This window comes from Physeter macrocephalus, chromosome 18 (genome assembly GCF_002837175.3).
Source record: "Physeter macrocephalus isolate SW-GA chromosome 18, ASM283717v5, whole genome shotgun sequence".
Lineage (NCBI taxonomy): Eukaryota > Metazoa > Chordata > Mammalia > Artiodactyla > Physeteridae > Physeter > Physeter macrocephalus.
Window position 1 is genome coordinate 36,693,679 of NC_041231.1, and position 21,800 is coordinate 36,715,478.

General features: G+C 45.6%; 1 protein-coding gene across 1 annotated transcript in view; it reads left to right on the forward strand.

Moving 5' to 3' along the window:
- IL17RD (interleukin 17 receptor D) overlaps positions 1-21,800 on the forward strand; it is a 64,032-nt gene extending 42,232 nt beyond the window's left edge. The window contains exons 2-13 of the mRNA XM_024124031.3: positions 31-88; positions 5,005-5,130; positions 9,274-9,392; positions 9,902-10,022; positions 12,635-12,679; positions 12,765-12,916; positions 14,382-14,447; positions 15,568-15,622; positions 16,116-16,226; positions 17,016-17,200; positions 19,772-20,708; positions 21,688-21,800. Of these exons, the coding sequence (XP_023979799.1) occupies positions 31-88; positions 5,005-5,130; positions 9,274-9,392; positions 9,902-10,022; positions 12,635-12,679; positions 12,765-12,916; positions 14,382-14,447; positions 15,568-15,622; positions 16,116-16,226; positions 17,016-17,200; positions 19,772-20,708; positions 21,688-21,800 (2,088 nt within the window). The remainder of the gene's footprint in view (positions 1-30; positions 89-5,004; positions 5,131-9,273; positions 9,393-9,901; positions 10,023-12,634; positions 12,680-12,764; positions 12,917-14,381; positions 14,448-15,567; positions 15,623-16,115; positions 16,227-17,015; positions 17,201-19,771; positions 20,709-21,687) is intronic.

Below are 21,800 nucleotides of genomic sequence, written 5' to 3' on the forward strand. Positions count from 1 at the left end.
TCCTTCTCATGTTCTCCTGTTTTCCCACAGGGAGTGGGGCCGGCCGGCAGAAACAGCGGGCTGCATAACATCACCTTCAGATATGACAGTAAGTGAACGGCTTGACCACCGAAGAATGGAGCCCTTTCAGTGATCTAAAGCTTCCACAGTCGTGCTTAATCAGGGACACTGCAGATCCTGGAGTTGAGGGATTTTCTGAACCTGCTGAGGTTTGTCAACAGAGCTCAAGCACCTCAGTCTCAGTTAAGCAACACAAGTATTTCAGAGCTTGAACGGGTCAGTTGTCCTCTAAAGTGTTGAGAGAAGCTGTGTGTGGAGATCTCCCCTGATTTCCTCAGGACATAGCCATATCCTTAAGAAAAACACAGATGCCCGTAGGGCCCAGCAGGGGAACAGTGAGCGCAGGTACCAGGTGCAGGAGTGGTAGGGACTGTGGCACACTGGGTCACCTGCATCTGGTCTTAGAGGAGCACTGGCTCCTCCATTCCAGATCGGTGTGGTCTTGAGGGATGTCCTCTGAGCACAGGCACATGTGATTTCCAAGAAGAGTGGGAAATTTGCATTTTTTTTTTAGTATGGACATTTAACATTTAAAAAAAAATCAGCATTTATTTAAAATTTTTCACAAACACAGAGTGGGCCGAGTGAATCGGTCTCAGATTGGCACAGGGGTCTCCAACTGGCCATCTTTGACTTAGGCCTGGGTTCTCACCTTGTTCCCCACGTATCAGCTGTGAACTATGGCATGTGACTCCACTTCGGCAAGCCTCAGTTTTCTCATCATGTGAAATAAAGATTAACTTCTTCCTCAGCGTCATTTTGACACTTAAATGAGGTAATGTTTATAACTGCTCATCTCAGGAGCTAGCCTTCCGTGTGCACTCAGTAATTGATATCTGTTAATATTAGAAGTCATTCCAACTGGAATTAGAATCCAAGCACCTTTCTGGCCCTTTCTCTCAAGGAAGTGTGACTTTTTCTGGCTGAATTGTTTTCTAAGGGCCGGTGGGCATGCTTTTTCTGATTAAGCATGTAGAACCCCCCTTAAAATCTGCTTTTGTGCCCTAGGAGGTAATTATATAGAGTTACGAGCATTTTAGCCTTATGAGCCATAAATTATAAGTAAAAATGTTGACAAGAAGGAGCTTGATTCATATTTAGTGACTTGACATTTGATTCATCTCTTGGAGAGTTATGAGTAAGGGCTGTAGGTCACATTGAGGCCTCTGGAATAATCACTGCTAAAGCAGGGTTTTTGAGGTCATATATGCAATCTAACAATTTTAAGATGCAAATATGGATGTCAAGTTCATGCCCACAGTTGCTGACGTGGGTACTTTAAGTTAACTGATGAGAGCTTACATGGGAAACTCAGACATTTCACATTCATGATGTGTACATGTTCTGGGTAAATGCTATGATGCTAATGAAAGACTTGCAAGTCCATGAGACTTAATTCAGCTAAGTAAAGACATGTGTAAGGGATCTTTCTTTAGGTTAGAAAGTTAATTTCTAATATATGTTCTTGGTCCTGGTAGATCTTGTATTACATTCAAGAGTTCAAAATTTTCCGGTCAGCTGCAAACAAGTATTTGCATCTCTAATTTAATATGGGGTTTTGTGAAAGAGGATCCTTACCTATAAAACTTAAAAGTACCTTATTGTTTTCTTCATGGGACTAGATATTTGGCCTACGTGCCAATGCCTGTCTCTTGGTCATTATTTTCTTTCTAAGTCTTCAGCATTTAGTTAGAATTTAATTCACAACTCGACTCCTGAGACATCTGAAGCTAGGTTGCATTTTGGCCAAATGTCATTTGGGCATAATTTTTTTGTAACCGGAATCCAAAACGTTAGAGTTGCTAATAATTAGATCCAGGCTGTGCAAAAAACTTAGTCATTGTTTTCCATTGAAAAGATAATTTCTTTCTCCCACAAGGAAGTTCCTGTTATTGCTCTGTTGACTGGTTCCTAGTTTGTTTGAAATAGCTAAGAACCAATTACCAAGTTTTCAACAAAAGTATTAAACTACAAATATCTTTTCTATTCCTTTGCCATTTAATGTTACAAAGAAAGAAAATGTCTTGCCTTTAAGTCAAAATCAGCTTTTACAGATCTCCTTGCCTCCTTTCACGTTGTATTTCTTGTTTCTTCGTCATGCTCTGAGTGGTAATGCCTGAGTAGGTTGTTAATACATTGTCTTAATTTGTAGGCTTTATATTTGTATAATTGTATTTACAGAAACCCAGAGAGTGCTGATTTTGGCATTAGGAATGAACAAAGGGAGCAAAATCATGATTTACTCTTGTTTGTGCATCTTTTCCTAAAGCTGTTTGAGTCAAAGGTTTCTTTCATTATAGACCTCAATAAATGAAAATGTTTGTACTTTACTCGTATGGGGGGATCTTGTCGTTTTTTTATACTGGGAAGCTGGTCTCAGCTAGGATTTTTGCAGGCTGAATAGTTCTGATTCAGAACTTATTTTTTAGTCATATGCTTTGTGCTAGGGATAGAATAGCAAGAGCCCTGTGTGAGCTGTCCGAGGTGGCTTTCTGGGCTGGTCACTGGTGGCATTGCAAGCCACCCAGCTGATCACTCTAGCTGCAGTTTCCTTGTTTGTTCAATGTGGGTATTAAAACAGATGTTTTAACATTTTTTTTCTATTCTAAAGTTCTCTTCTGTACCCAGTGAACACATGTTGAATGCTTTGAGAGTGAATTGTCATCAGAAGTAGAATTTGGTTTTATTAATTATTAACATCTTTTCAGAAGAAGAAATACTGAAATGTAGAGGTGGCTGTTTTTGAAGAAGATGGAGTTTAGAGAAGGGAGTGTGCCTTCTGTAGGAGTTAGGCAAAAAAGCAGGACACAAAGCAGAGTGAAGGGTGGCGTTTCAGAGAGGAGGGGGGTGCATTTTAGTGCATGTGTGTTGTCCTCTAATAAGAAATTTAAAAAGAAGGAATATTATGTGCATGTTAAAAGGCTTGCAAGCATATCTGTTAGATGTTAGCAGTTACTTCTGTGTGGTGGGAGGTTATGGATGACTCTTCCACTTTTTTAATATTCTGTTGTGATTTTCGAATATCTAGTGAATATCTTTAGTCATAAAAATGGGAAATGTGTGGTATAGTTTACGGGGAGCAGGGGGACAGGCATGCAGCAGACTCACTAAGCTTCTTAGAAAATGCCTCTGAATGCTTCACCCCCAAAACACCCTGATTTCAGAGGGGTAATGAGTAGTTTGGGAATCTGATGGAAGGCCTTTTGCATCATATACTAAAGAAAGTTTTCAAGTTTAATTACTGAAAAGAAATCAAGATAAAGCAGCGTAAGAATTACGAGTTAGTGTCTGTGATTCTCCATGCACAAGTGGCTGGAACAGCCTGCAGCCATCCTGGGAGGTCCCCCCACTGGGTCTGGCTGGAAGCTTCTGGCAGCTTTTTAGGATCCTTTTTAGACTTTGAAAGTGTACTTAGCTATACCAGGTGGCACAGCTGCTGCATTGGCAGGAGGCAGTGAGTCATGTCCTCAGACAAAATCAAAAAGAACCGGTGGTTTTGGTCTTTCGAGCAACTGGGACTGTTTGGATTTGGGGGGTGTTGTGGGTGTCTTTGATGAAGTGGTGTTTGGGAACAAAGGTTTTACCTTTGACACGCTAGTTAACATTGAAGGTGTGCTTTGCTTATCACGAAATCAGTTAGTCCCTTTGGCAGGTCCTAATTGGATTCTTTAACAGTCTGGCTGTGAATCACTACCCTACGAGTTCACATCCTCCTATGAGTTCCTTTTTCCTGTCACCTTGCCCTCGAGGTTTCTTCTGAAAATGAACAAACCCCATATCACTTAGCCATTGTTTTGCTTCAGATCACTCTTTAATGCTAAAAACTGATGTAAATTATTATTGATTTAGGTAAAATGTCATAGTAGTAAAAAGTGAATGCCTGGGCTTCCCTGGTGGCGCAGTGGTTGCGCGTCCGCCTGCCGATGCAGGGGAACCGGGTTCGCGCCCCGGTATGGGAGGATCCCACATGCCGCGGAGCGGCTGGGCCCGTGAGCCATGGCCGCTGAGCCTGCGCGTCCGGAGCCTGTCCTCCGCAACGGGTAGAGGCCACAACAGAGGAAGGCCCGCATACCACAAAAAAAAAAAAAAAAAAAAAAAAAAAAAAGTGAATGCCTGATACACACACAAACTCCAGACTTTACATAATCCTCCTATCGCTGTCCGAGAATTTAACTCAAGGGGAGGGGGTGGTGTTATAAGTAAATCCCACTGCAGCATCTTACAGTTTTCCAAATAGCCAACCTTTGATGTCATCTGTGGGCTTTGAGGCACACGTCTTTTTTTGTTTTTTTAAAATAATTTCAGGCATATATATATATATATATATATATATAGTTTAAATTAATTAATTAATTAATCTTTGGCTGTGTTGAGTCTTCATTGCTGCGTGCGGACTTTCTCTAGTTGCGGCGAACGGGGGCTACTCTTTGTTGCGGTGCGCGGGCTTCTCATTGCGGTGGCTTCTCTTGTTGTGGAGCAAGGGCTTTAGGCACGCGGGCTTCAGGAGTTGTGGCACGTGGGCTCAGCAGTTGTGGCGCACGGGCTTAGGTGCCCCGCGTCATGTGGGATCTTCCTTTTTTTTTGTGGTATGCGGGCCTCCCCCTGCCGCGGCCTCTCCCGGCGCGGAGCACAGGCTCTGGACGCGCAGGCCCAGCGGCCATGGCTCACGGGCCCAGCCGCTCCGCGGCATGCGGGATCCCCCCAGACCGGGGCGCGAACCCGGTTCCCCTGCATCGGCAGGCGGACGCACAACCACTGCGCCATCAGGGAAGCCCCGGCAGGCGGATTCTTAACCACCGCGCCACCAGCGAAGTCCCTAGGCACAAGTCTTTAGACAGAATAGATTTGGCTAACTCCGAACGTGCCCTGCGTAATTTGGAAAGATGAACATGGAGAGAATAAATAAATGTTTAAATATAACTGTTCTCATTCTCCCAACTCTAGACTGCACCACTTACTTGAATCCAGTGGGGAAGCACGTGATCGCCGATGCCCAGAACATCACCATCAGTCAGTATGCTTGCCACGATCAAGTGGCAGTCACCATTCTTTGGTCCCCAGGAGCCCTCGGTAAGTGGTCAAAATGGAGTCCACCATGGTGGCTTGTGCCCAGTGCAGGGGTCCCAAGCGTGGTGGCCTCCGGGGCCAGGCGGGTCTTGACATGAGCATAGCTTAGGTGTGCCTCGGCACAGACACACTTGCTACTTGGTTGTATACACTTGCTGCACATGCATATGCAGCTTCATGTTGTGCCCATGGCTCGTCTTTTGTTCCCTTGGCTGTTATGGAGAGAGATGTGGGTTTGTAAAATAATAGTGTGAGAGTGATAAATGGCACTGAGGCCTTGGCCTATGTGTCTCAGCAGGAACCGGGGGGGAGGGGTGGCCTATCCAAGGATATAATGGCTTCAGTATCCAGCATCAGTGATCTCTGTGGCCACAAGGAGATGTGTGGGCCCAGCATTGGCACATTGTGTGTGTTTTCAGGAAAACCCCAGTTTTCATGAGAAACCATGAAATCAACATTTTTTTTTTTTTTTTTTGCGGTACACGGGCCTCTCCCTGTTTGTGGCCTCTCCCGTTGCAGAGCACAGGCTCCAGACGGGCAGGCTCAGCGGCCATGGCTCACGGGCCTAGCCGCTCCGCGGGATGTGGGATCTTCCCGGACCGGGGCACGAACCCGCGTCCCCTGCATCGGCAGGCGGACTCTCAACCACTGCGCCACCAGGGAAGCCCAACGATTTTTAAATGTTGGCAACGAATTGAATTTTTATTTAAATTGTGTGGGCTGAAAAGAAGCAAACTAAAACAAACCAACAGAAAAGAGCAAAAAACCCACGTTATCTGGCCAGATCCAGGTTAGGGCTTCATCTGCTTGTTCTCTTTAATGAATTGGTGACACACAGGTGAGGATGTGGTGGTTGAGTATGGAACCTGGGGAGGGCCCATTTGTTCAAACGGGCCTGGGTTTGAACCCAGAATCTATCTTTCAAAAGAAGCATTTACATCTGGCTGAGCCCCAGCTTCCCCATCTGTAAAGTGTACATGACTACCTCTTGGTTTGTTGTAAGACTTAGAGACAAAGAGTGGATATATGTATAATTGATTGACTTTGCTCTACAGCAGAAACTAACACAACATTGTAAATCAACTCTACTCCAATAAAAGTTAAAAAAAAAAAAACCAAAAACAAATATTGAGGGTGGAAATGTAAAATGGCACAACCACTTTGGAAAACGTTTTTGTATTTTCCTAAACAGTTAAACATGCACTACCACCTGATCCAGCCATTTGACTACTATTTACCCAGGAGAAAGGAAAGCATATGTCCATACAAAGACTTGTACACAAACGTTCATAGCAGCTTTGTTTTTAATTGTTCCAAACTGGAAACAACCTGAATGTCCATCAGCACATGAACTGATACACAAACTGTGGTACATTCATACAGTGGAACACTACCCAGCAATGAAAAGGAATGGAATAGTGATATACCTAACAACATGGATAAATTTCAAAGTAATTTTTCTGAGTGAAATCAGCAAGACAAAAAAGTGCATGCTGAGTGATGACACATTGAATAAAATACAAACAAAGCTTTAGTGGCAAAAAGCAGGTTGGTGATTGCCTGGGAACAGGGGTGGGAGGGACGAAGAGTCATGAGGAAGACTTGGGAGGTGATAGATAAGTTCATTATCTTCATTGTGATGACAGTTTCATGGGTGTACATATATGTCAGTGTATGAAATTGTTCTCTGTAATATGAAATTAATTGTATGCCAACTATGCCTCAATAAACCTGTTAAGAGTAAAAAAAAAAAAAAAAAAAAGAAAAAAAGAAAGAGAAAGAATTAGAGACACACACGGTACATTTCTAAAGAGAGCTCTTAAAAAACAGTGGCTGTTTTTATCATCATCAGAACCTGGTCCTCAGGTCTGCTCCTTGGACATTGCCACCGAATCTTAGAATTAAAAAAAAATCTGACCAAAGGAAAAGTAAAGTAAATTTTGAATTTCTTAATCTGAATGAGATAAATCTCAGAGGAACCAGATTCAGTACAGAGACAAGGAGGATGGATCAGACCTGTGGGCCTGACTCACTAATCCATGTAAGTACTGCTGGGTCTGAACCCAGTGGGTTTTCCAAAAAGAACATTACCTTAACATTTAAAAAGAAAAATATCCTCTGTGGATAAGAGAGAAGTAGTCATTCCAACATAAGGCTAAACGGTTAAGGGGTTGGCCTGACACATTGCAGCCTCCCTCTTTAGAATGAAAGTAAGAGATGTGAGGAAAATGGAGATGTGGAACAGTGAAGGCAGAAAGATGTGCTTTTTCTGCATGATGGTTTGTGGGTGGGAATGGCTGGACAGGTTCTGTCAGTTTCTATGAGGTTCTAACAAGGAGACTCCTTGGGAGACAGAAAAGCATATGGGTTAAGAGCACTCTGGGTTTGATCCCATCTCTGCCATTTAATCCCTCTGTGACCCTGGGCAAGTCATTTAGTGTCTGTATACCTCGGTTTCCTCATCTATAAAGTGGGGACAATAATACCTTCCTCCTGTGGTTGTGAGGATTTTATGAGTTAAATGATGAGGAGTAGGTAAGTTCCTTTATGGGAAACTGCCGTATAAAATTGCTAAACATTATATAACTACAAGATGTTAATAATATTGTGATACAGGTGTTACTATGATATAAGATTTACATTTACTGCCTCTCCTTCCACTCCCATACTTGGTATAGTGGTTTTCTAGGCAGGTCTTTTAAAGATAAGAACTAGAATCATCCACTCCCACCCCAGCCGATGAGTTTTTATGTAATTGTGAGATGTACAGTCTTATAATCATATTAATCACCTGACTTTTGTTAAACAGTTCTGGGGACATTGCATGAATTAAATCTTAGTATAAATAATAAGGATTTGTGCAGAAATCTTTGGGGGGAAGGGGTTATCTCAAAAGACAAGTTCCTGTGAGAGCTACTAAGTAGTTGCTGGTCAAAAACCTTAGATCTTGTCAGCATGTGTGAATCTCGGACTGTGGGTCAGCCAGCACTCAGCCCTGCAGGAAGCTTTGTACTTGAAATAATACAACATGGCAGGGTCCGTACTTGCACACTCTGTCCTCTGACCCCCTAAATGGCAAAGCTCTAATTGTAGCTCCTTTGCCTTTCCCACCATAAAATACGTGCTCTTCATTAAATAATTACAGGATTGGAGAACCTATTAGAAAGAGAAAAAGATTTCCCTGGCCTTTGCCATTGATAATTTTCCCACCTGGTTAATTGCATCCTGTGTAATTATTCTTGCCCTGGGAGGGGAAGGGTTGAAAATGTCTCCTTGTCTAGTGTTCCGAAAGAATGCGAAATCGATATCTCACCAATTGAGGCCGGCTTCGGGGAGCTCCAGCTGCAGTTGGACCACTCCAGTCTCCGTGGGATACGAAGCCCCAGTACCGGCTCTCGTGGCCATCAGAGCTTAATCCTTTTGAAAGCAGCTAGTTGGACTTGCAGCAGGGGAAGCTCAGGTGGCGGGAGGCTGGGCCGGTGCCTTTCAGCGGCGCTGTGGGCGTCTCGAGGCCTCTGAGGGCTGTATGAAGAGCACACACTGGGCAGCTCTTGGGTGTCGGCCTTTCAGGCATGATTAGAGCAAGAACCGCTTTGTAACTCACATAGGCATTCTCCTAAGCTATTTAATCTCAAGCCTAGGAACCCCTTGTGTGCAGGCATACACTTTGTTGGGAATTTTCTCCGTTGCTCAGTGAAACATGCAAGCAAATATAGGACTAAAACGGAAAGTATTTGAAACATGGTTTGGGGGGAGTCCCTGGTCAGCATTGTGAATGATCATCAGCTGAAGACACCTTGTTTAATGACCTAGAAATTATATATTCCACTGCAGACTTTTATGATCAATTGTGACTTGAGTCTAAATATATGAACCCTAATGTCATAGAGGCAGTGGGCGTTTGCGCACTGGCTGGATGGATGAGAGATTTATTAATTAGTAATGGTGGGACAGAGAAAATCACCTGGCCTGTACCAGAGGAATGCAGGGTATTTATTTTTCCTTTCTGTAAACTCAGATATTCTGGCTAGAGTTAGAATTCCTTTAACTCTTGTGTAGGTGGAGAGGATGGTAATCTTGGAGGAAGGAAAGTGCGTTCAGAAGTAATTAGGTCCACTTTTAATAAAAGCATTCTGCTTTGCTTAGGCATCGAATTCCTAAAAGGATTTCGGGTAATACTGGAGGAGCTGAAGTCAGAGGGAAGACAGTGCCAACAACTGATTCTAAAGGACCCGAAGCAGCTCAACAGCAGCTTCAAACGAGCTGTAAGTCACATGCAGGGAATGTGCTCCTGAAGACACACCATTGTTCTGGGGGCTGAATGGTCTATTGAAAGCCTGTGAAACTGGAGGAGAAGGGGCTGTGGGGTCCACCCCACCTGCCAAGGTGGATCCTGCTCCGCACTCCCAGAAACCCTCCAGCACCTCTTGGTGGTAAACAAACACACCTCTCAGGTTACACGCTGGAGCAGCAGTCCTGGAAGGTGGCTTTGTGCCCTCAGGAGTGGATGTGGGCTCCTCGCCACCAACTTTGTGCCACAGCTTCATTGCCAAAGAACAGACAGCGGCGCCCATCTTCCTTTTCAATTAGGGGTCCAAACCTAAACTTGGTCCAGAAAGGAAACTTTCTGGACTTCCTCCTTCTCCCCCGCAACACGTCCCCCAGCGCTAGAACTGTGTCTGTGTGACCGTCAGGGCAGACCGGAGCTCTCGCATGTAGGTGGAGGGGTCGGTGATTTCTCCGTGACATCACGTGTATTTTTGTTCCCTTTTAGGGAGTGGAATCTCAACCTTTCCTGAATATGAAATTTGAAACAGATTACTTTGTAAAGATTGTCCCTTTTCCTTCCATTAAAAATGAAAGCAATTATCACCCTTTCTTCTTCAGAACCCGCAGTGAGTATGGTCTTTCCTGCCTGTTTCCCGTGGGGAGACATTTCTCCTGCTTTTAATGACTTTTTGACAGAGATGTGTTCAAGAGCACATGAAATACTAGTATGAAACTAGCATGGGGAAGAGAAAAGGCGTCCAGAAAAGCAATTTTTAGAATTAAGATTTGGCCCAGGCAGTGTTCATCTAACCAGAGACACCCATTCCTGGCTTGTTCTGGAGTAGACATGGTGGTTGATTTTTCTGAAGGTGCTGTAAGACAGCCATGTATTAAAATACTTTGATTAAAAAAAAACCGGAATAAAAAATATAAGTTGATTTCAAGGTAAAGGGTAGAGCATGAAATGATTCTATCGTGTGCCTGTCATCAGGAGGGTGGCCTCTGTGAGTGATTGCCTGTCATTTTCAGGATTAGATTAAGAAAATTAAGCAGTATCACTGAGGTTACCTCATTCTAGAAAGTTTATTTATTTAACATCTATGTTAAATAAATGCTTTCCAAATATTAATGCTCTGTTCTAAATATTTTCCAAAGATTAATGCAGTTTACCTCCATAACAACCCTGCAAAGAATTTAATCTTACCATCCGCACTTATTAGATGTGGAATCACACATAGAGAGGTTAAAGGGTCTGTTGGGATCTGGGATTTGAACCCCAAGGAGCCTGACTCTGGAGTATACACTCTCAAGCCAAGCATGCTGGATTCCCTTCTCTGTCTGGCTCTCCCTTTCCATCTGTTCTGCACACAGTGTGGTGCGCCTTTCATCAGCCTGAATTGCTGATGGATTTGGTGCCCAGGCATTCTGGACCCCAGTGTTTCCCTCTTGCCTTCTTGGTCTGTCTTTCCAGGCCTTGGACAGTTGTCCAATCTGACACCCCCTCCTATGTGGCCTGCTTGCCGTCCTCATCCCTCTGTGATGTTTTTGTTCTCAACGCCAGCCTACATCCATGTTTCCCTTTGCAGAATTCTTACTCTGGTTGTTTTCTTCTTTTCTTTTCTTTTTTTAAAAACTGTGGTTGTTTTCTATGCAGCAAAGTCATTTCATAACAATTGATTTCATTTTCTTAATTAAAATAAGATTCCATAGGGCAGAGACTATGTACGTTTTACAGCATCTTTCAATGCCTTACACATAACAACCACATAGAGGATTCAAAGAATGTGTTTACGAAAAGCTTGCTTAAATCAAAACTCGCCTACTTGGGCTTCCCTGGTGGCGCAGTGGTTGGGAATCTGCCTGCCAATACAGGGGACACGGGTTCGAGCCCTGGTCTGGGAAGATCCCACATGCCGCGGAGCAACTAAGCCCGTGAGCCACAACTACTGAGCCTGTGCGTCTGGAGCCCGTGCTCCACAACAAGAGAGGCCACGATAGTGAGAGGCCCGCGCACCGCGATGAAGAGTGGCCCCCGCTCTCCGCAACTGGAGAAAGCCCTCGCACAGAAACGAAGACCCAAAACAGCCAAAAATAAATAAATTAATTTATTAAAAAAAAAAACCAAAACCAAAACCAAAAAAACTCGCCTACTTTAAGATTTAATTTTCCTCATTGGAATCAATGTCTATTTTGGGGTGAGGCAGGTGGTGCATTTATCACCATTTCAGTGCATTGTGACCTTGATGCTGCCTTTGATTTTCTTGGCATTGTAAGATCATTTTCCAGAGGGTTCTCCCTGGTTTAGCAACATGGCATATAGCGCCTCTCTTGTGTTTTTATCGCATTTAGATCCTATTTCAAAGCTACTGCCTTTGCTGCCTGGTTTTCAGTACTGGTGCTACTACTTAGTAGGTGCCTGGATGTCATTTTTAGATTCCATCAAAAGTTAGAGTGCTAGCTAAGGTTAAAATAACCTCAAGATAAATTATCAGGATCACTCTAAAGTTCTCTTGTGCCTCAACAGTCTACAGTGGGGCAGGGGCTGGCATTATTTCTGTCTACAGCTAAAACAGAGCCCCCATGGGGCAGAAGCATGAACACAGGTCTCGCTGCCTTTGGCTGTGGCCTTGAAATTATCTAATGCTTAAGAAGCTTTTAAAATCTGGCTGACTTTAATATTGTTTCCATTTATGTGGCATAAAGTGAACTGCATTAATACTTTTTTTTTTTTTTGAAGATGTTGGGGGTAGGAGTTTTATTAATGAATTTATTTATTTTTGCTGTGTTGGGTCTCCGTTTCTGTGCGAGGGCTTTCTCTAGTTGTGGCAAGTGGGGGCCACTCTTCATCGCGGTGCGCGGGCCTCTCACTCTTGTGGCCTCTCTTGTTGCGGAGCACGGGCTCCAGACGCACAGGCTCAGTAGTTGTGGCTCACGGGCCTAGTTGCTCCGTGGCATGTGGGATCCTCCCAGACCAGGGCTCGAACCCGTGTCCCCTGCATTAGCAGGCATATTCTCAACCACTGCGCCACCAGGGAAGCCCCAGCATTAATACTTTTATATTGTACAATTCAAATTTTCATAAGATACAACTGGGCTATACTGAAAATCATTGTTGAGTTGATGCATTTTACATTCTTTCCAGCAATACCCAGTGCCATATATTTATATTGTATTGAATTGTTGGTTGAGGAAAATGTCAAACTGTCCTAAAACTAAAAACATGCATCTTTCTTAATAGCCTGTGACCTGCTATTGCAGCCAGACAACCTGGCCTGTAAACCCTGTAAGTATAGCTGTCCTTGTCTCTCAAGTCTCTAGTGGTGTCGGGGCAGCCTCGGGATGCTCACTCTGGTCCTTCCTCCTCCCAGTCTGGAAGCCTCGGAACCTCAACATCACCCAGCACGGTTCAGACATGCAGGTGTCCTTCGACCACGCACCCCATGCCTTTGGCTTCCGTTTCTTCTATCTCCATTATAAGCTCAAGCATGAAGGACCCTTCAAGCGAAAGACCTGTAAACAGGTGAGCTGCTAGCTGTGCATAAAGGAAAACTCTGTGTTTTAAAATGACCCCTGGGGCCCTGGAATTTGGATGGTTCAATGTGAACATTAGGCTTTGTGGATTCTGAGCAGTCGGTAGTTACTCCAGAATGTTATCACTGGGTGCGTCTCAGGGCCATCCTGAGTCATCCCTCACTCCCTAGATATCTCTACCCTAGCTGTCCCAGTGGAGATGTAGCAGATAAAGTATTACCAAGGAACTGAAACAATGAAGTAGTTGTGGTCTATTCTATATTTTAATTTTTAATATTTATTTATTTGGCTGTGCCAGGTCTTAGTTTTAGCATGCAGGATCTAGTTCCCTGACCAGGGGTCGAACCCGGGCCCCCTGCACTAGGAGCATGGAGTCTTATCTGCTGCACCACCAGGGAAGTCCCTGTTCTTCCATATTTTAAGCATGAATCAGGTGCTCACTGTGTGCCAGTTACCAAGCTTTGTGGTCATTGAATCCTTACAGCTCAATGGAACAAAGGCTGCTGTTATCCCTACTTTAGAGCTGGGGAACCTGTGGCCCAGGGAGGTCACCTGGACTGCTGCTCAAGGCCTCACAGCTAGTAAGTGAAAAAAACCACATCTAGGAGCCAAGCCACTAGCATGTCAGTGGCTAGTGATTTTACACAGAGGCCAAGGTGAAACAGAAATTCAGTAACCAAGTTCTTAAACTAGAGGTGGTCGGCGGGGGTGGTGGGAAATGTTTCGTGGAAGTTCACAAGACTGCTAGATTACCCCATGAGAGCATCAGGAGAGGTTTTTGGTCATAGTGGCAGAAGTACGTGTGCTCCTGTGTGTCAAGTTTTGTTTTCCTGCTGGCTCTCACCTCTGTCACTGACCTTCTGCTCAAGTTAAAATTATAGCAAATAAAATATGCACAAACATGGAAGTGTAGTTTCTTTCCCCATCCTTTTATTAAGTAAAAGGTATCCTAATTGGTTTCTTTGTCTTCAAATAAAAAATTGCTGCTCAGGGCACCACCAGCCAAGCATAGAATATGACGGGGGTCCCAGGCTCTCCTTTTATCAAAATGAAGTTCAGATACCCTGGCAGATAAGCACAGTTGCTTTCTGTTCCAACTGACATCTTCTGAAAACATGATTGAGGGCTTCCCTGGTGGCACAGTGGTTGAGAGTCTGCCTGCCGATGCAGGGGACACGGGTTCGTGCCCCGGTCCAGGAAGATCCCATATGCCGTGGAGCGGCTGGGCCCGTGAGCCATGGCCGCTGAGCCTGCGCGTCCGGAGCCAGTGCTCCGCAACGGGAGAGGCCACAACAGTGAGAGGCCCGCGTACCGCAAAAACAAACAAACAAACAAACAAAAAACATGATTGAAACTGGTGGCAAGTCTCTTCTTCAGTTCTAGGACAGAAGAGAGGGGTCCTGATGACCTTTATCTAAGAAGAAAGTTTTAAAGTGTTATTTGTTTCTTTGCAGGAGCAAAATACAGAGACAACCAGCTGCCTCCTTCAAAATGTATCTCCTGGGGATTATATAATTGAGGTACGTACAGCTCAAGAAAGCCCTATTATTTTTATTTTTTTAAATTTTATTGACGTATAGTTGATTTAAAATATTGTGTTAATTTGGGCTTCCCTGGTGGCGCAGTGGTTGCGCGTCCGCCTGCCGATGCAGGGGAACCGGGTTCGCGCCCCGGTCCGGGAGGATCCCACATGCCGCGGAGCGGCTGGGCCCGTGAGCCATGGCCGCTGAGCCTGCGCGTCCGGAGCCTGTGCTCCGCAACGGGAGAGGCCACAACAGAGGGAGGCCCGCATACCAAAAAAAAAAAAAAAAAAAAAAAAAAAAATATTGTGTTAATTTTTATTGTACAGCAAAGTGACTCAGTTATAAATATATATTTTCCTTTTTTTTTAATTTTTAAAATTTTTTTGGTTACGCTGCATGGCGTGTGGGATCTTAGTTCCCTGACCAGGGGTTGAACCCACGCCCCCTGCAGTGGAAGCATGGAGCCCCAAACACTGGACCGCCAGGGAATTCCCTATATATTCTTATTTATTTATTTATTTATTATTTATTCATTCATTCATTCATTCATTCATTTATTTACTGGCTGCATCGGGTTTTAGTTGCGGCACGTGGGATCTTTCATTGTGGCGTGTGAGCGTCTCTCATGGGCTCCAGAGCACAGGCTCCAGAGCGCGTGGGCCCTGTAGTTGCAGCACGTGGGCTTTCTAGTTGAGGTGTGCAGGCTCAGTAGTTGTGGGCTTAGTTGCCCCGCGGCATGTGGGATCTTAGTTCCCCGACCAGGGATTGAACCGGCATCCCCTGCCTTGGAAGATGGAGTCTTAACCACTGGACCACCAGGGAATTCCCAATATTCTTTTTCATATTCTTTTCCATTACGGTTTATCACAGGATATTGAATATAGTTCCCTGTGCTATATAGTAGGACCTTGTTGTTTATCCATCCTATGTATATTAGTATTGGGTGGTATATATAGAGATGTATCTGACTATTAATATCTAATATCAGCTTGAAAATGATCACAGGCCGCAGCAGCTCTCCTCTCCCTCGCCCCACTGCCCACAGATGGAAGAATGAATGAAATCTGTTGAGATGCTATCACTTAAAAAAAGTAATACAGCATCCTCTGTTTTGCAGCTGGTGGATGACACTAATATGACAAGAAAAGTGATGCATTATGCCTTAAAACCAGGTAAGGTTTTGTTTTTTTGTTGGAAATGCTGCCTCTGGACTACAGAGTGGACCAAGGTATTCGATACTTTCTGTACTTCATGGTTTACAAAAAGAAAATACTTGAGCTCCTCACTCTTAAATGATGTTCCATCAAATCTGACTTTCCTTCCACCCTAATGTTGATGCTGGAAGATCAAAGCCAGGGTGTTGTGTGTGTTGCTGGGACTAAATAAATAGTCAATTGTCCTCAGAAGAAAAGTGGTGGGAGGGGAGATTTCCCTAGGCAAATTCTCACTCAAAGGTATTTATTGTCTCAGCAAACTCTACTGAATTGTCTTCTACAGTCTTTTAAAATAAATACTTTTATAATCACCAAATCAGTACTAGAGAAAAGTGGTCAAGGAGTCTTAGAACCAGTTATGTGGCTTATGTTTAAAAATGAAAAAAAACTGTTTCTCTTTGAACCTGTTATACTGCTTAAGTCTAAAAGCCTTCCCTTTGAAATTTCCCAGTGTATTCCCAGTGGGCTGGGCCCATCAGAGCTGTCGCCATCACTGTGCCGCTGGTTGTCATATCGGCATTTGCGACGCTTTTCACGGTGATGTGCCGCAAGAAGCAGCAAGGTATATCTTTGTGTGGTGTGTTCTTCCCATATTGGCAGGTCTAGGGCCAACAGAGGGAGACCGGGAGCACTTGGTCCCTCCAGGCAGGCCACTGGGAAGCCACACAGCTCCTGTAGTGAGTTCCCTGGCTGCTATAGTTCCAGAATTAAAAAATTTGACTTTTAACCTCAGGAGCCACTAAAAGCACAGGCATACTTCTCTTCTCAAACTCAGGATGGTAAATTCAAGAGCATAAAGGAAGACTAAAGGTGTGAGTAAGAGGAGAGGTAGGGCATTATCACTTATAAAAGTCTGACGGCGGGAGAGAAGCTTCGGGGGAACTTAGAAATATATCTTAATCTGAGTGGCGGTTACACAGGTGTATTCTTAGATAAAATTTATTGAGATGTACTCTTAAGATTTATGGACTTTACCTTTGTAATTCGTACAAAAAAAACCAAACCCTTCAATGAAAGTTTTTTTGTTTTAAAGAAGGTCACCTCTGCTGATGCTTAATGATCTAGTAGGTGCACTCAGTTGCAAGAGGGTGGGGTGGTGCTGCAGTGCTCTTGGCCTCCCCGAGGTCAATTTCAGGTGAAGAACAAATTTTGTCCATTTTTGGCTCTGCTGCAGAAACCAGCTGTCCCATTCCCAGAGGTCATTCAAGGGGCTGGTGGAATTAGGGAGCTGGGAGTGGTCTAGGTGACATGGTGACTGTTGTTTCTTGAAGACAGCATTAGGTCCCGAGTCGTAGGGAACAGGACAGAGCTTTGCTCATTGGCGCCAACCCTGTCTTCTTGTTCACTTTAGAAAATATATATTCACATTTAGATGAAGAGAGTTCTGAGTCCTCCACGTACATCACAGCACTTCCCAGGGAGAGGCTCCGGCCACGGCCCAAGGTCTTCCTCTGCTATTCCAGTAAAGATGGCCAGAATCACATGAACGTCGTCCAGTGTTTTGCCTACTTCCTCCAGGACTTCTGTGGCTGTGAGGTGAGGAATCTAAAGTCTTTTCTTTTTCTGGACGGGACATGTGCTAAATGCCTAGCTTCCAAACTAGGGTCAGCCTTGCACTCTTCTTTCAGGCTGGCCTACCCATCACCAGCACTAAATGTTTGCTGACACTTATTTCTAACCCTGACATACTCCTGCTCAAAAGCTTTGAGTGGCACCCACCTGGCAGGAAGTGTTTTAAGCATTAAGAAGACCTTGGGGGAATGGGGGACAGGATGGTGGAGGAAATGGCAGCTGCCCTGGGAGCGTGCAATGGGGCCGGTGGGAGGAGGTCACTCAAGACATCCTGGAGAGCACTGGAGGGTCAAAGAGAGAATGGCAAGTAAAGAGGCGAGTTTAGACAGTTTTTGGGGGGAGCTTGGCTAATAAGGGAAAACAATAATATGTTAAGTACTCAAATGGTCTCCTCTGGTTTCTTGCCTGTTCTCTTGAGTTAAGCTGTTAATATGTAGCTTTTCTATAATGTCATAGTGTTCGTTTTAGAGTGAAGTTTGAAGCTTTCATGGAAGGCGCACTGTTTCTTACAAATGCAAGAATTGTACAATAATTGTGTAATTGGAAGTTATTTGTGCTTTGAAACTGAGGACTGGTGGGTTTCTTAGACACTCTCCACATGGTGAGGCTGTCCCCTAGTGTCAGTTAAGCATGTTTACAAGGCTGGCCCGATTTCCTAATATATGAAGGTCTAGACGTTGGCAGATCAGCCTGTGTACTGAAAAACTGGTGCGGACCCACAGATGGCACACTGTCTTCAGATACTGACAACCCTTCTGCTCTACTTCGTAAGTGACTAGCCTCGGGGGCGGGGGGAAGCTTTCCAGTTATGAGTGTAATAGAAAATTTGGAAACTAGAAAAGGATGACAAATTTCAAAATGGTTGGTAATCTTACCCTGGAGAATAGAGGAACCACAGTTAAAACTGCTGTATTTCCTTCCAGTCTTTTTCTGCATAGATGAACTCATACATATAGTTTTGCATTTTAGATGGATTGGAATTATTTTTTTCTGTCTCTTCACTCAGTAACTTTTTACACTCTTAGCAGTTCTCTGTAAACAGCAGTTTTAAACAGACTCTTGATCCATATTAATGATTCACCATAATTGAGTTTTTTTCAAATTGTTAAACATCTCATTATTTCAATTTTGCCCCATTCCAGTGGTAGATACCTGGAAATGGAATTGCTGAGTCAGGTAGGAACATTTTTAAAGTGCTTGGTATATATTCCCAGCTAGCTTTCAGAATGCATAATGTTAGTGAGAATTAAGGAAAATGTAAGACAATTCAGGATTATTTTCAGCAACTGGATGGATGTTGGGGGCTTTCTTCCCTTCGTAACACTTTAGAGCAAAAGAGGAAGGCAGGGCTTCCCTGGTGGCGCAGTGGTTGAGAGCCCGCCTGCCGATGCAGGGGACGCGGGTTCGTGCCCTGGTCCGGGAAGATCCCACATGCTGCAGAGCGGCTGGGCCCGTGAGCCACGGACGCTGAGCCTGCGCGTCCGGAGCCTGTGCTCCGCAACGGGAGAGGCCACGGCGTACCGGAAAAAAAAAAAAAAAAAAAGAGGAAGGCAAAGTCATTTCAGAGCCCCTTTCCACATAAGGGACTGTGGCTGCCACGTTCGGGCGTAGGCACTGAGAGTTAATTTCTGAACTACAGAAGGAAAGAGGCTGATACAATTGCCGAGACGTTTTCAGCAGAATCAGAGGAAGATGGTCTGAGAAGGTGAAGCCCTCTGAGGGGCCACGCATACCTTGTGTTCTTTTCTTTGTCAGTGCCCCACCCCTAACTCTCTATGAGACCTCCCCTTGGGGTTAAAGGCCTCATAGGGGTCTCGTAAGGATGTGGCCCTGTAGACTGCTGAGAAGTGGTGAGAGGTGCCGGTCACTCCAAGTGAGTGAACCAGAATGGCCATGTTACGGCTGCTCCTCACCTTCCTCTCCATGCACTGATCACCTGGTAAACAGTAGGCTGACCCCAGGGCTGTGTGAGAGGCCAGGGAGGTCCTCTTTGTCAGTCACACTCTGTCATTGAGTCAGCCAGCAGCATGGGCGGGTGACTCTGGCATCCAGACCTGAACCCCATTTCCCAGCCCACTTTGAGATCCCTTACCCACACCCTTCTATCACCACCTTCCGGTTCTCTCTCCAGGATCTGCCCCCCATCCAGGCAGCCTCACTCATCAGATAGACCCACCCCCACTGCCTCTGTATTCCATGCTCCCTATCACACTTTAAGTCAGTTGAAGGCCCCACATGTGATATGTAACTTTGGTGGGTTGCTAGACGCTCTGTGCTTCTGTCTCTTCACTTGTAGGGTGGGAGTGGTAACGATCCCACATTAAGCTAAAATGAGGGCATGATACAGAGGGCCTGTGTGTGACGGTCGCCCATGGAATGTTAGCTCTTCCTTGGAACTGGGTAACCCGAAGCCTGCGTATAGCAGTGCTGGTAATGATTTGGGTCAGATGATGTGCCCTTCTTGTAACATTCCCATTCTTGTCACTCAACTCTCTAAGCTGTGTAGGTGAGTGAGGTTCCCTGTTCACTTTCCAGGTCGCTCTGGACTTGTGGGAAGACTTCAGCCTCTGCAGAGAAGGGCAGAGAGAATGGGTCATCCAGAAGATCCACGAGTCCCAGTTCATCATCGTGGTGTGTTCCAAAGGCATGAAATACTTCGTAGACAAGAAGAACTACAAGCACAAAGGAGGCGCCCGAGGCTCGGGGAAAGGGGAGCTCTTTCTGGTGGCGGTGTCTACCATCGCTGAGAAGCTCCGCCAAGCCAAGCAGAGCTCATCCACGGCGCTCAGCAAGTTCATCGCCGTCTACTTCGATTATTCCTGCGAGGGAGACGTTCCCAGCGTCCTGGACCTGAGCACCAAGTACAAACTCATGGACAACCTTCCCCAGCTCTGCTCCCACCTGCATTCCCAGGACCTCAGCCCCCAGGAGCCGGGGCTGCACCCCGGACGCATTAGCAGGAGGAACTACTTCCGGAGCAAATCGGGCCGCTCCTTATACGTTGCCATTTGCAACATGCACCAGTTTATCGACGAGGAGCCTGACTGGTTTGAGAAGCAGTTCGTTCCCTTCCATCTCCCCCCACTCCGCTACCGGGAACCGGTTCTGAAGAAGTTTGACTCAGGCTTGGTTTTAAACGAAGTCCTGTGCAAGCCAGGGCCGGAGAGCGACTTCTGTCTCAAGGCCGAGGCCGCTGGCTCCGGGGCGCCGGCCGACCTGCACTCTGAGGGCGCGCAGTTCGGCCCGGACGAAGACGTGGAGGCCGGGCCCGTTCCGGGCGCCAGCGCGGTCCTGCGGCCCCTGCTGCACGCGGTGAAAGCTGCCGGCCCCTCAGACATGCCACGGGACTCAGGCATCTACGACTCGTCCGTGCCTTCATCCGAGTTGTCCCTGCCCCTGATGGAAGGGCTCTCCACGGACCAAACGGAGACGTCTTCGCTGACGGAGAGCATGTCGTCCTCATCAGGCCTGGGTAAGGCGCGCGGAGCCAGGAGGGTCGGTGGGTCGGGTTCCTGATGCAGGCCACGGCCTTGCTCCATGAGTCCAAAATCCAGGAAAGCTTTTTGCTAATTTCGGTGCAAATTTATTCGGCAGCCCGATGGGAAGTAACAAAACTCCATGCATAGTCTCTACTGATCCCAGGTAATGGGAATGTTCACATGTGTGAGCTGTAGAAATACTGTTGATAAATTATGGTGAGCTGCCTGGTACCATCTTATGTAATATACAGTATGTTCATTATGTCGCCTTTCTAAACTGTGAAAACATCTGAATGCCAAAACACACCGGGCCCGGGACTTTCCTGGTGGTCTAGTGGTTAAGACTTCACCTTCCATCGCAGGGAATGCTGGTTAGATCTCTGGTCAGGGAGCTAAGACCCCACATGCCTCCTGGCCAAGGAAACCAAAACATAAAACAGAAGCAGTATTGTAACAAATTCAATAAAGACTTAAAAAAAAAAAAGAAACAATACTGTAAAACCAAACCAAACCAAACACATTGGTCCTCAAGGGTGTCAGATGAGGGTCTGCGGACCTGTATCTTTGTTGGGGCTTGTGGTGTTCACCACCCCCCACCTTCCCAAGTCTTTAAAGCCACATGTATTGAACCTGGGGTTCACAGGGCACAGTATTCTCTCCATCCTAGCTCAGCACAGGCTCCAGGTAGGAGGGCCTGCTTCCCCAGGGAACCCTCACAGGATGCTGTCTGGAGCTACTCTTAACTGTGCCTATGACTAGTTGGAGTCATGCATGCAAACCCTGGATCCTCAGCTAAGGGAACTAGAACCTGTTAGCAGGATGAGAATGCCCAGTCTTGAGCTGACTGGGATGCCTGCCTCACTTGTACAAAGTGTGTGGTTCAAACCCAGATCCAGCTTCGTTCTGGCCTGAGTGTCCAGCCCACTGAAGTGCAATGATGACGTGCGGTTCTGCCCTCTCTTCTTTTCTTAGGTGAGGAGGACCCTCCCGCCCTTCCTTCCAAGTTCCTCGCCTCTGGGGCATGCAAAGCAGAACCTGGTTGCTGCAGCTACACTGGTGAACTCCACGCGGTCGCTCCTTTGTAA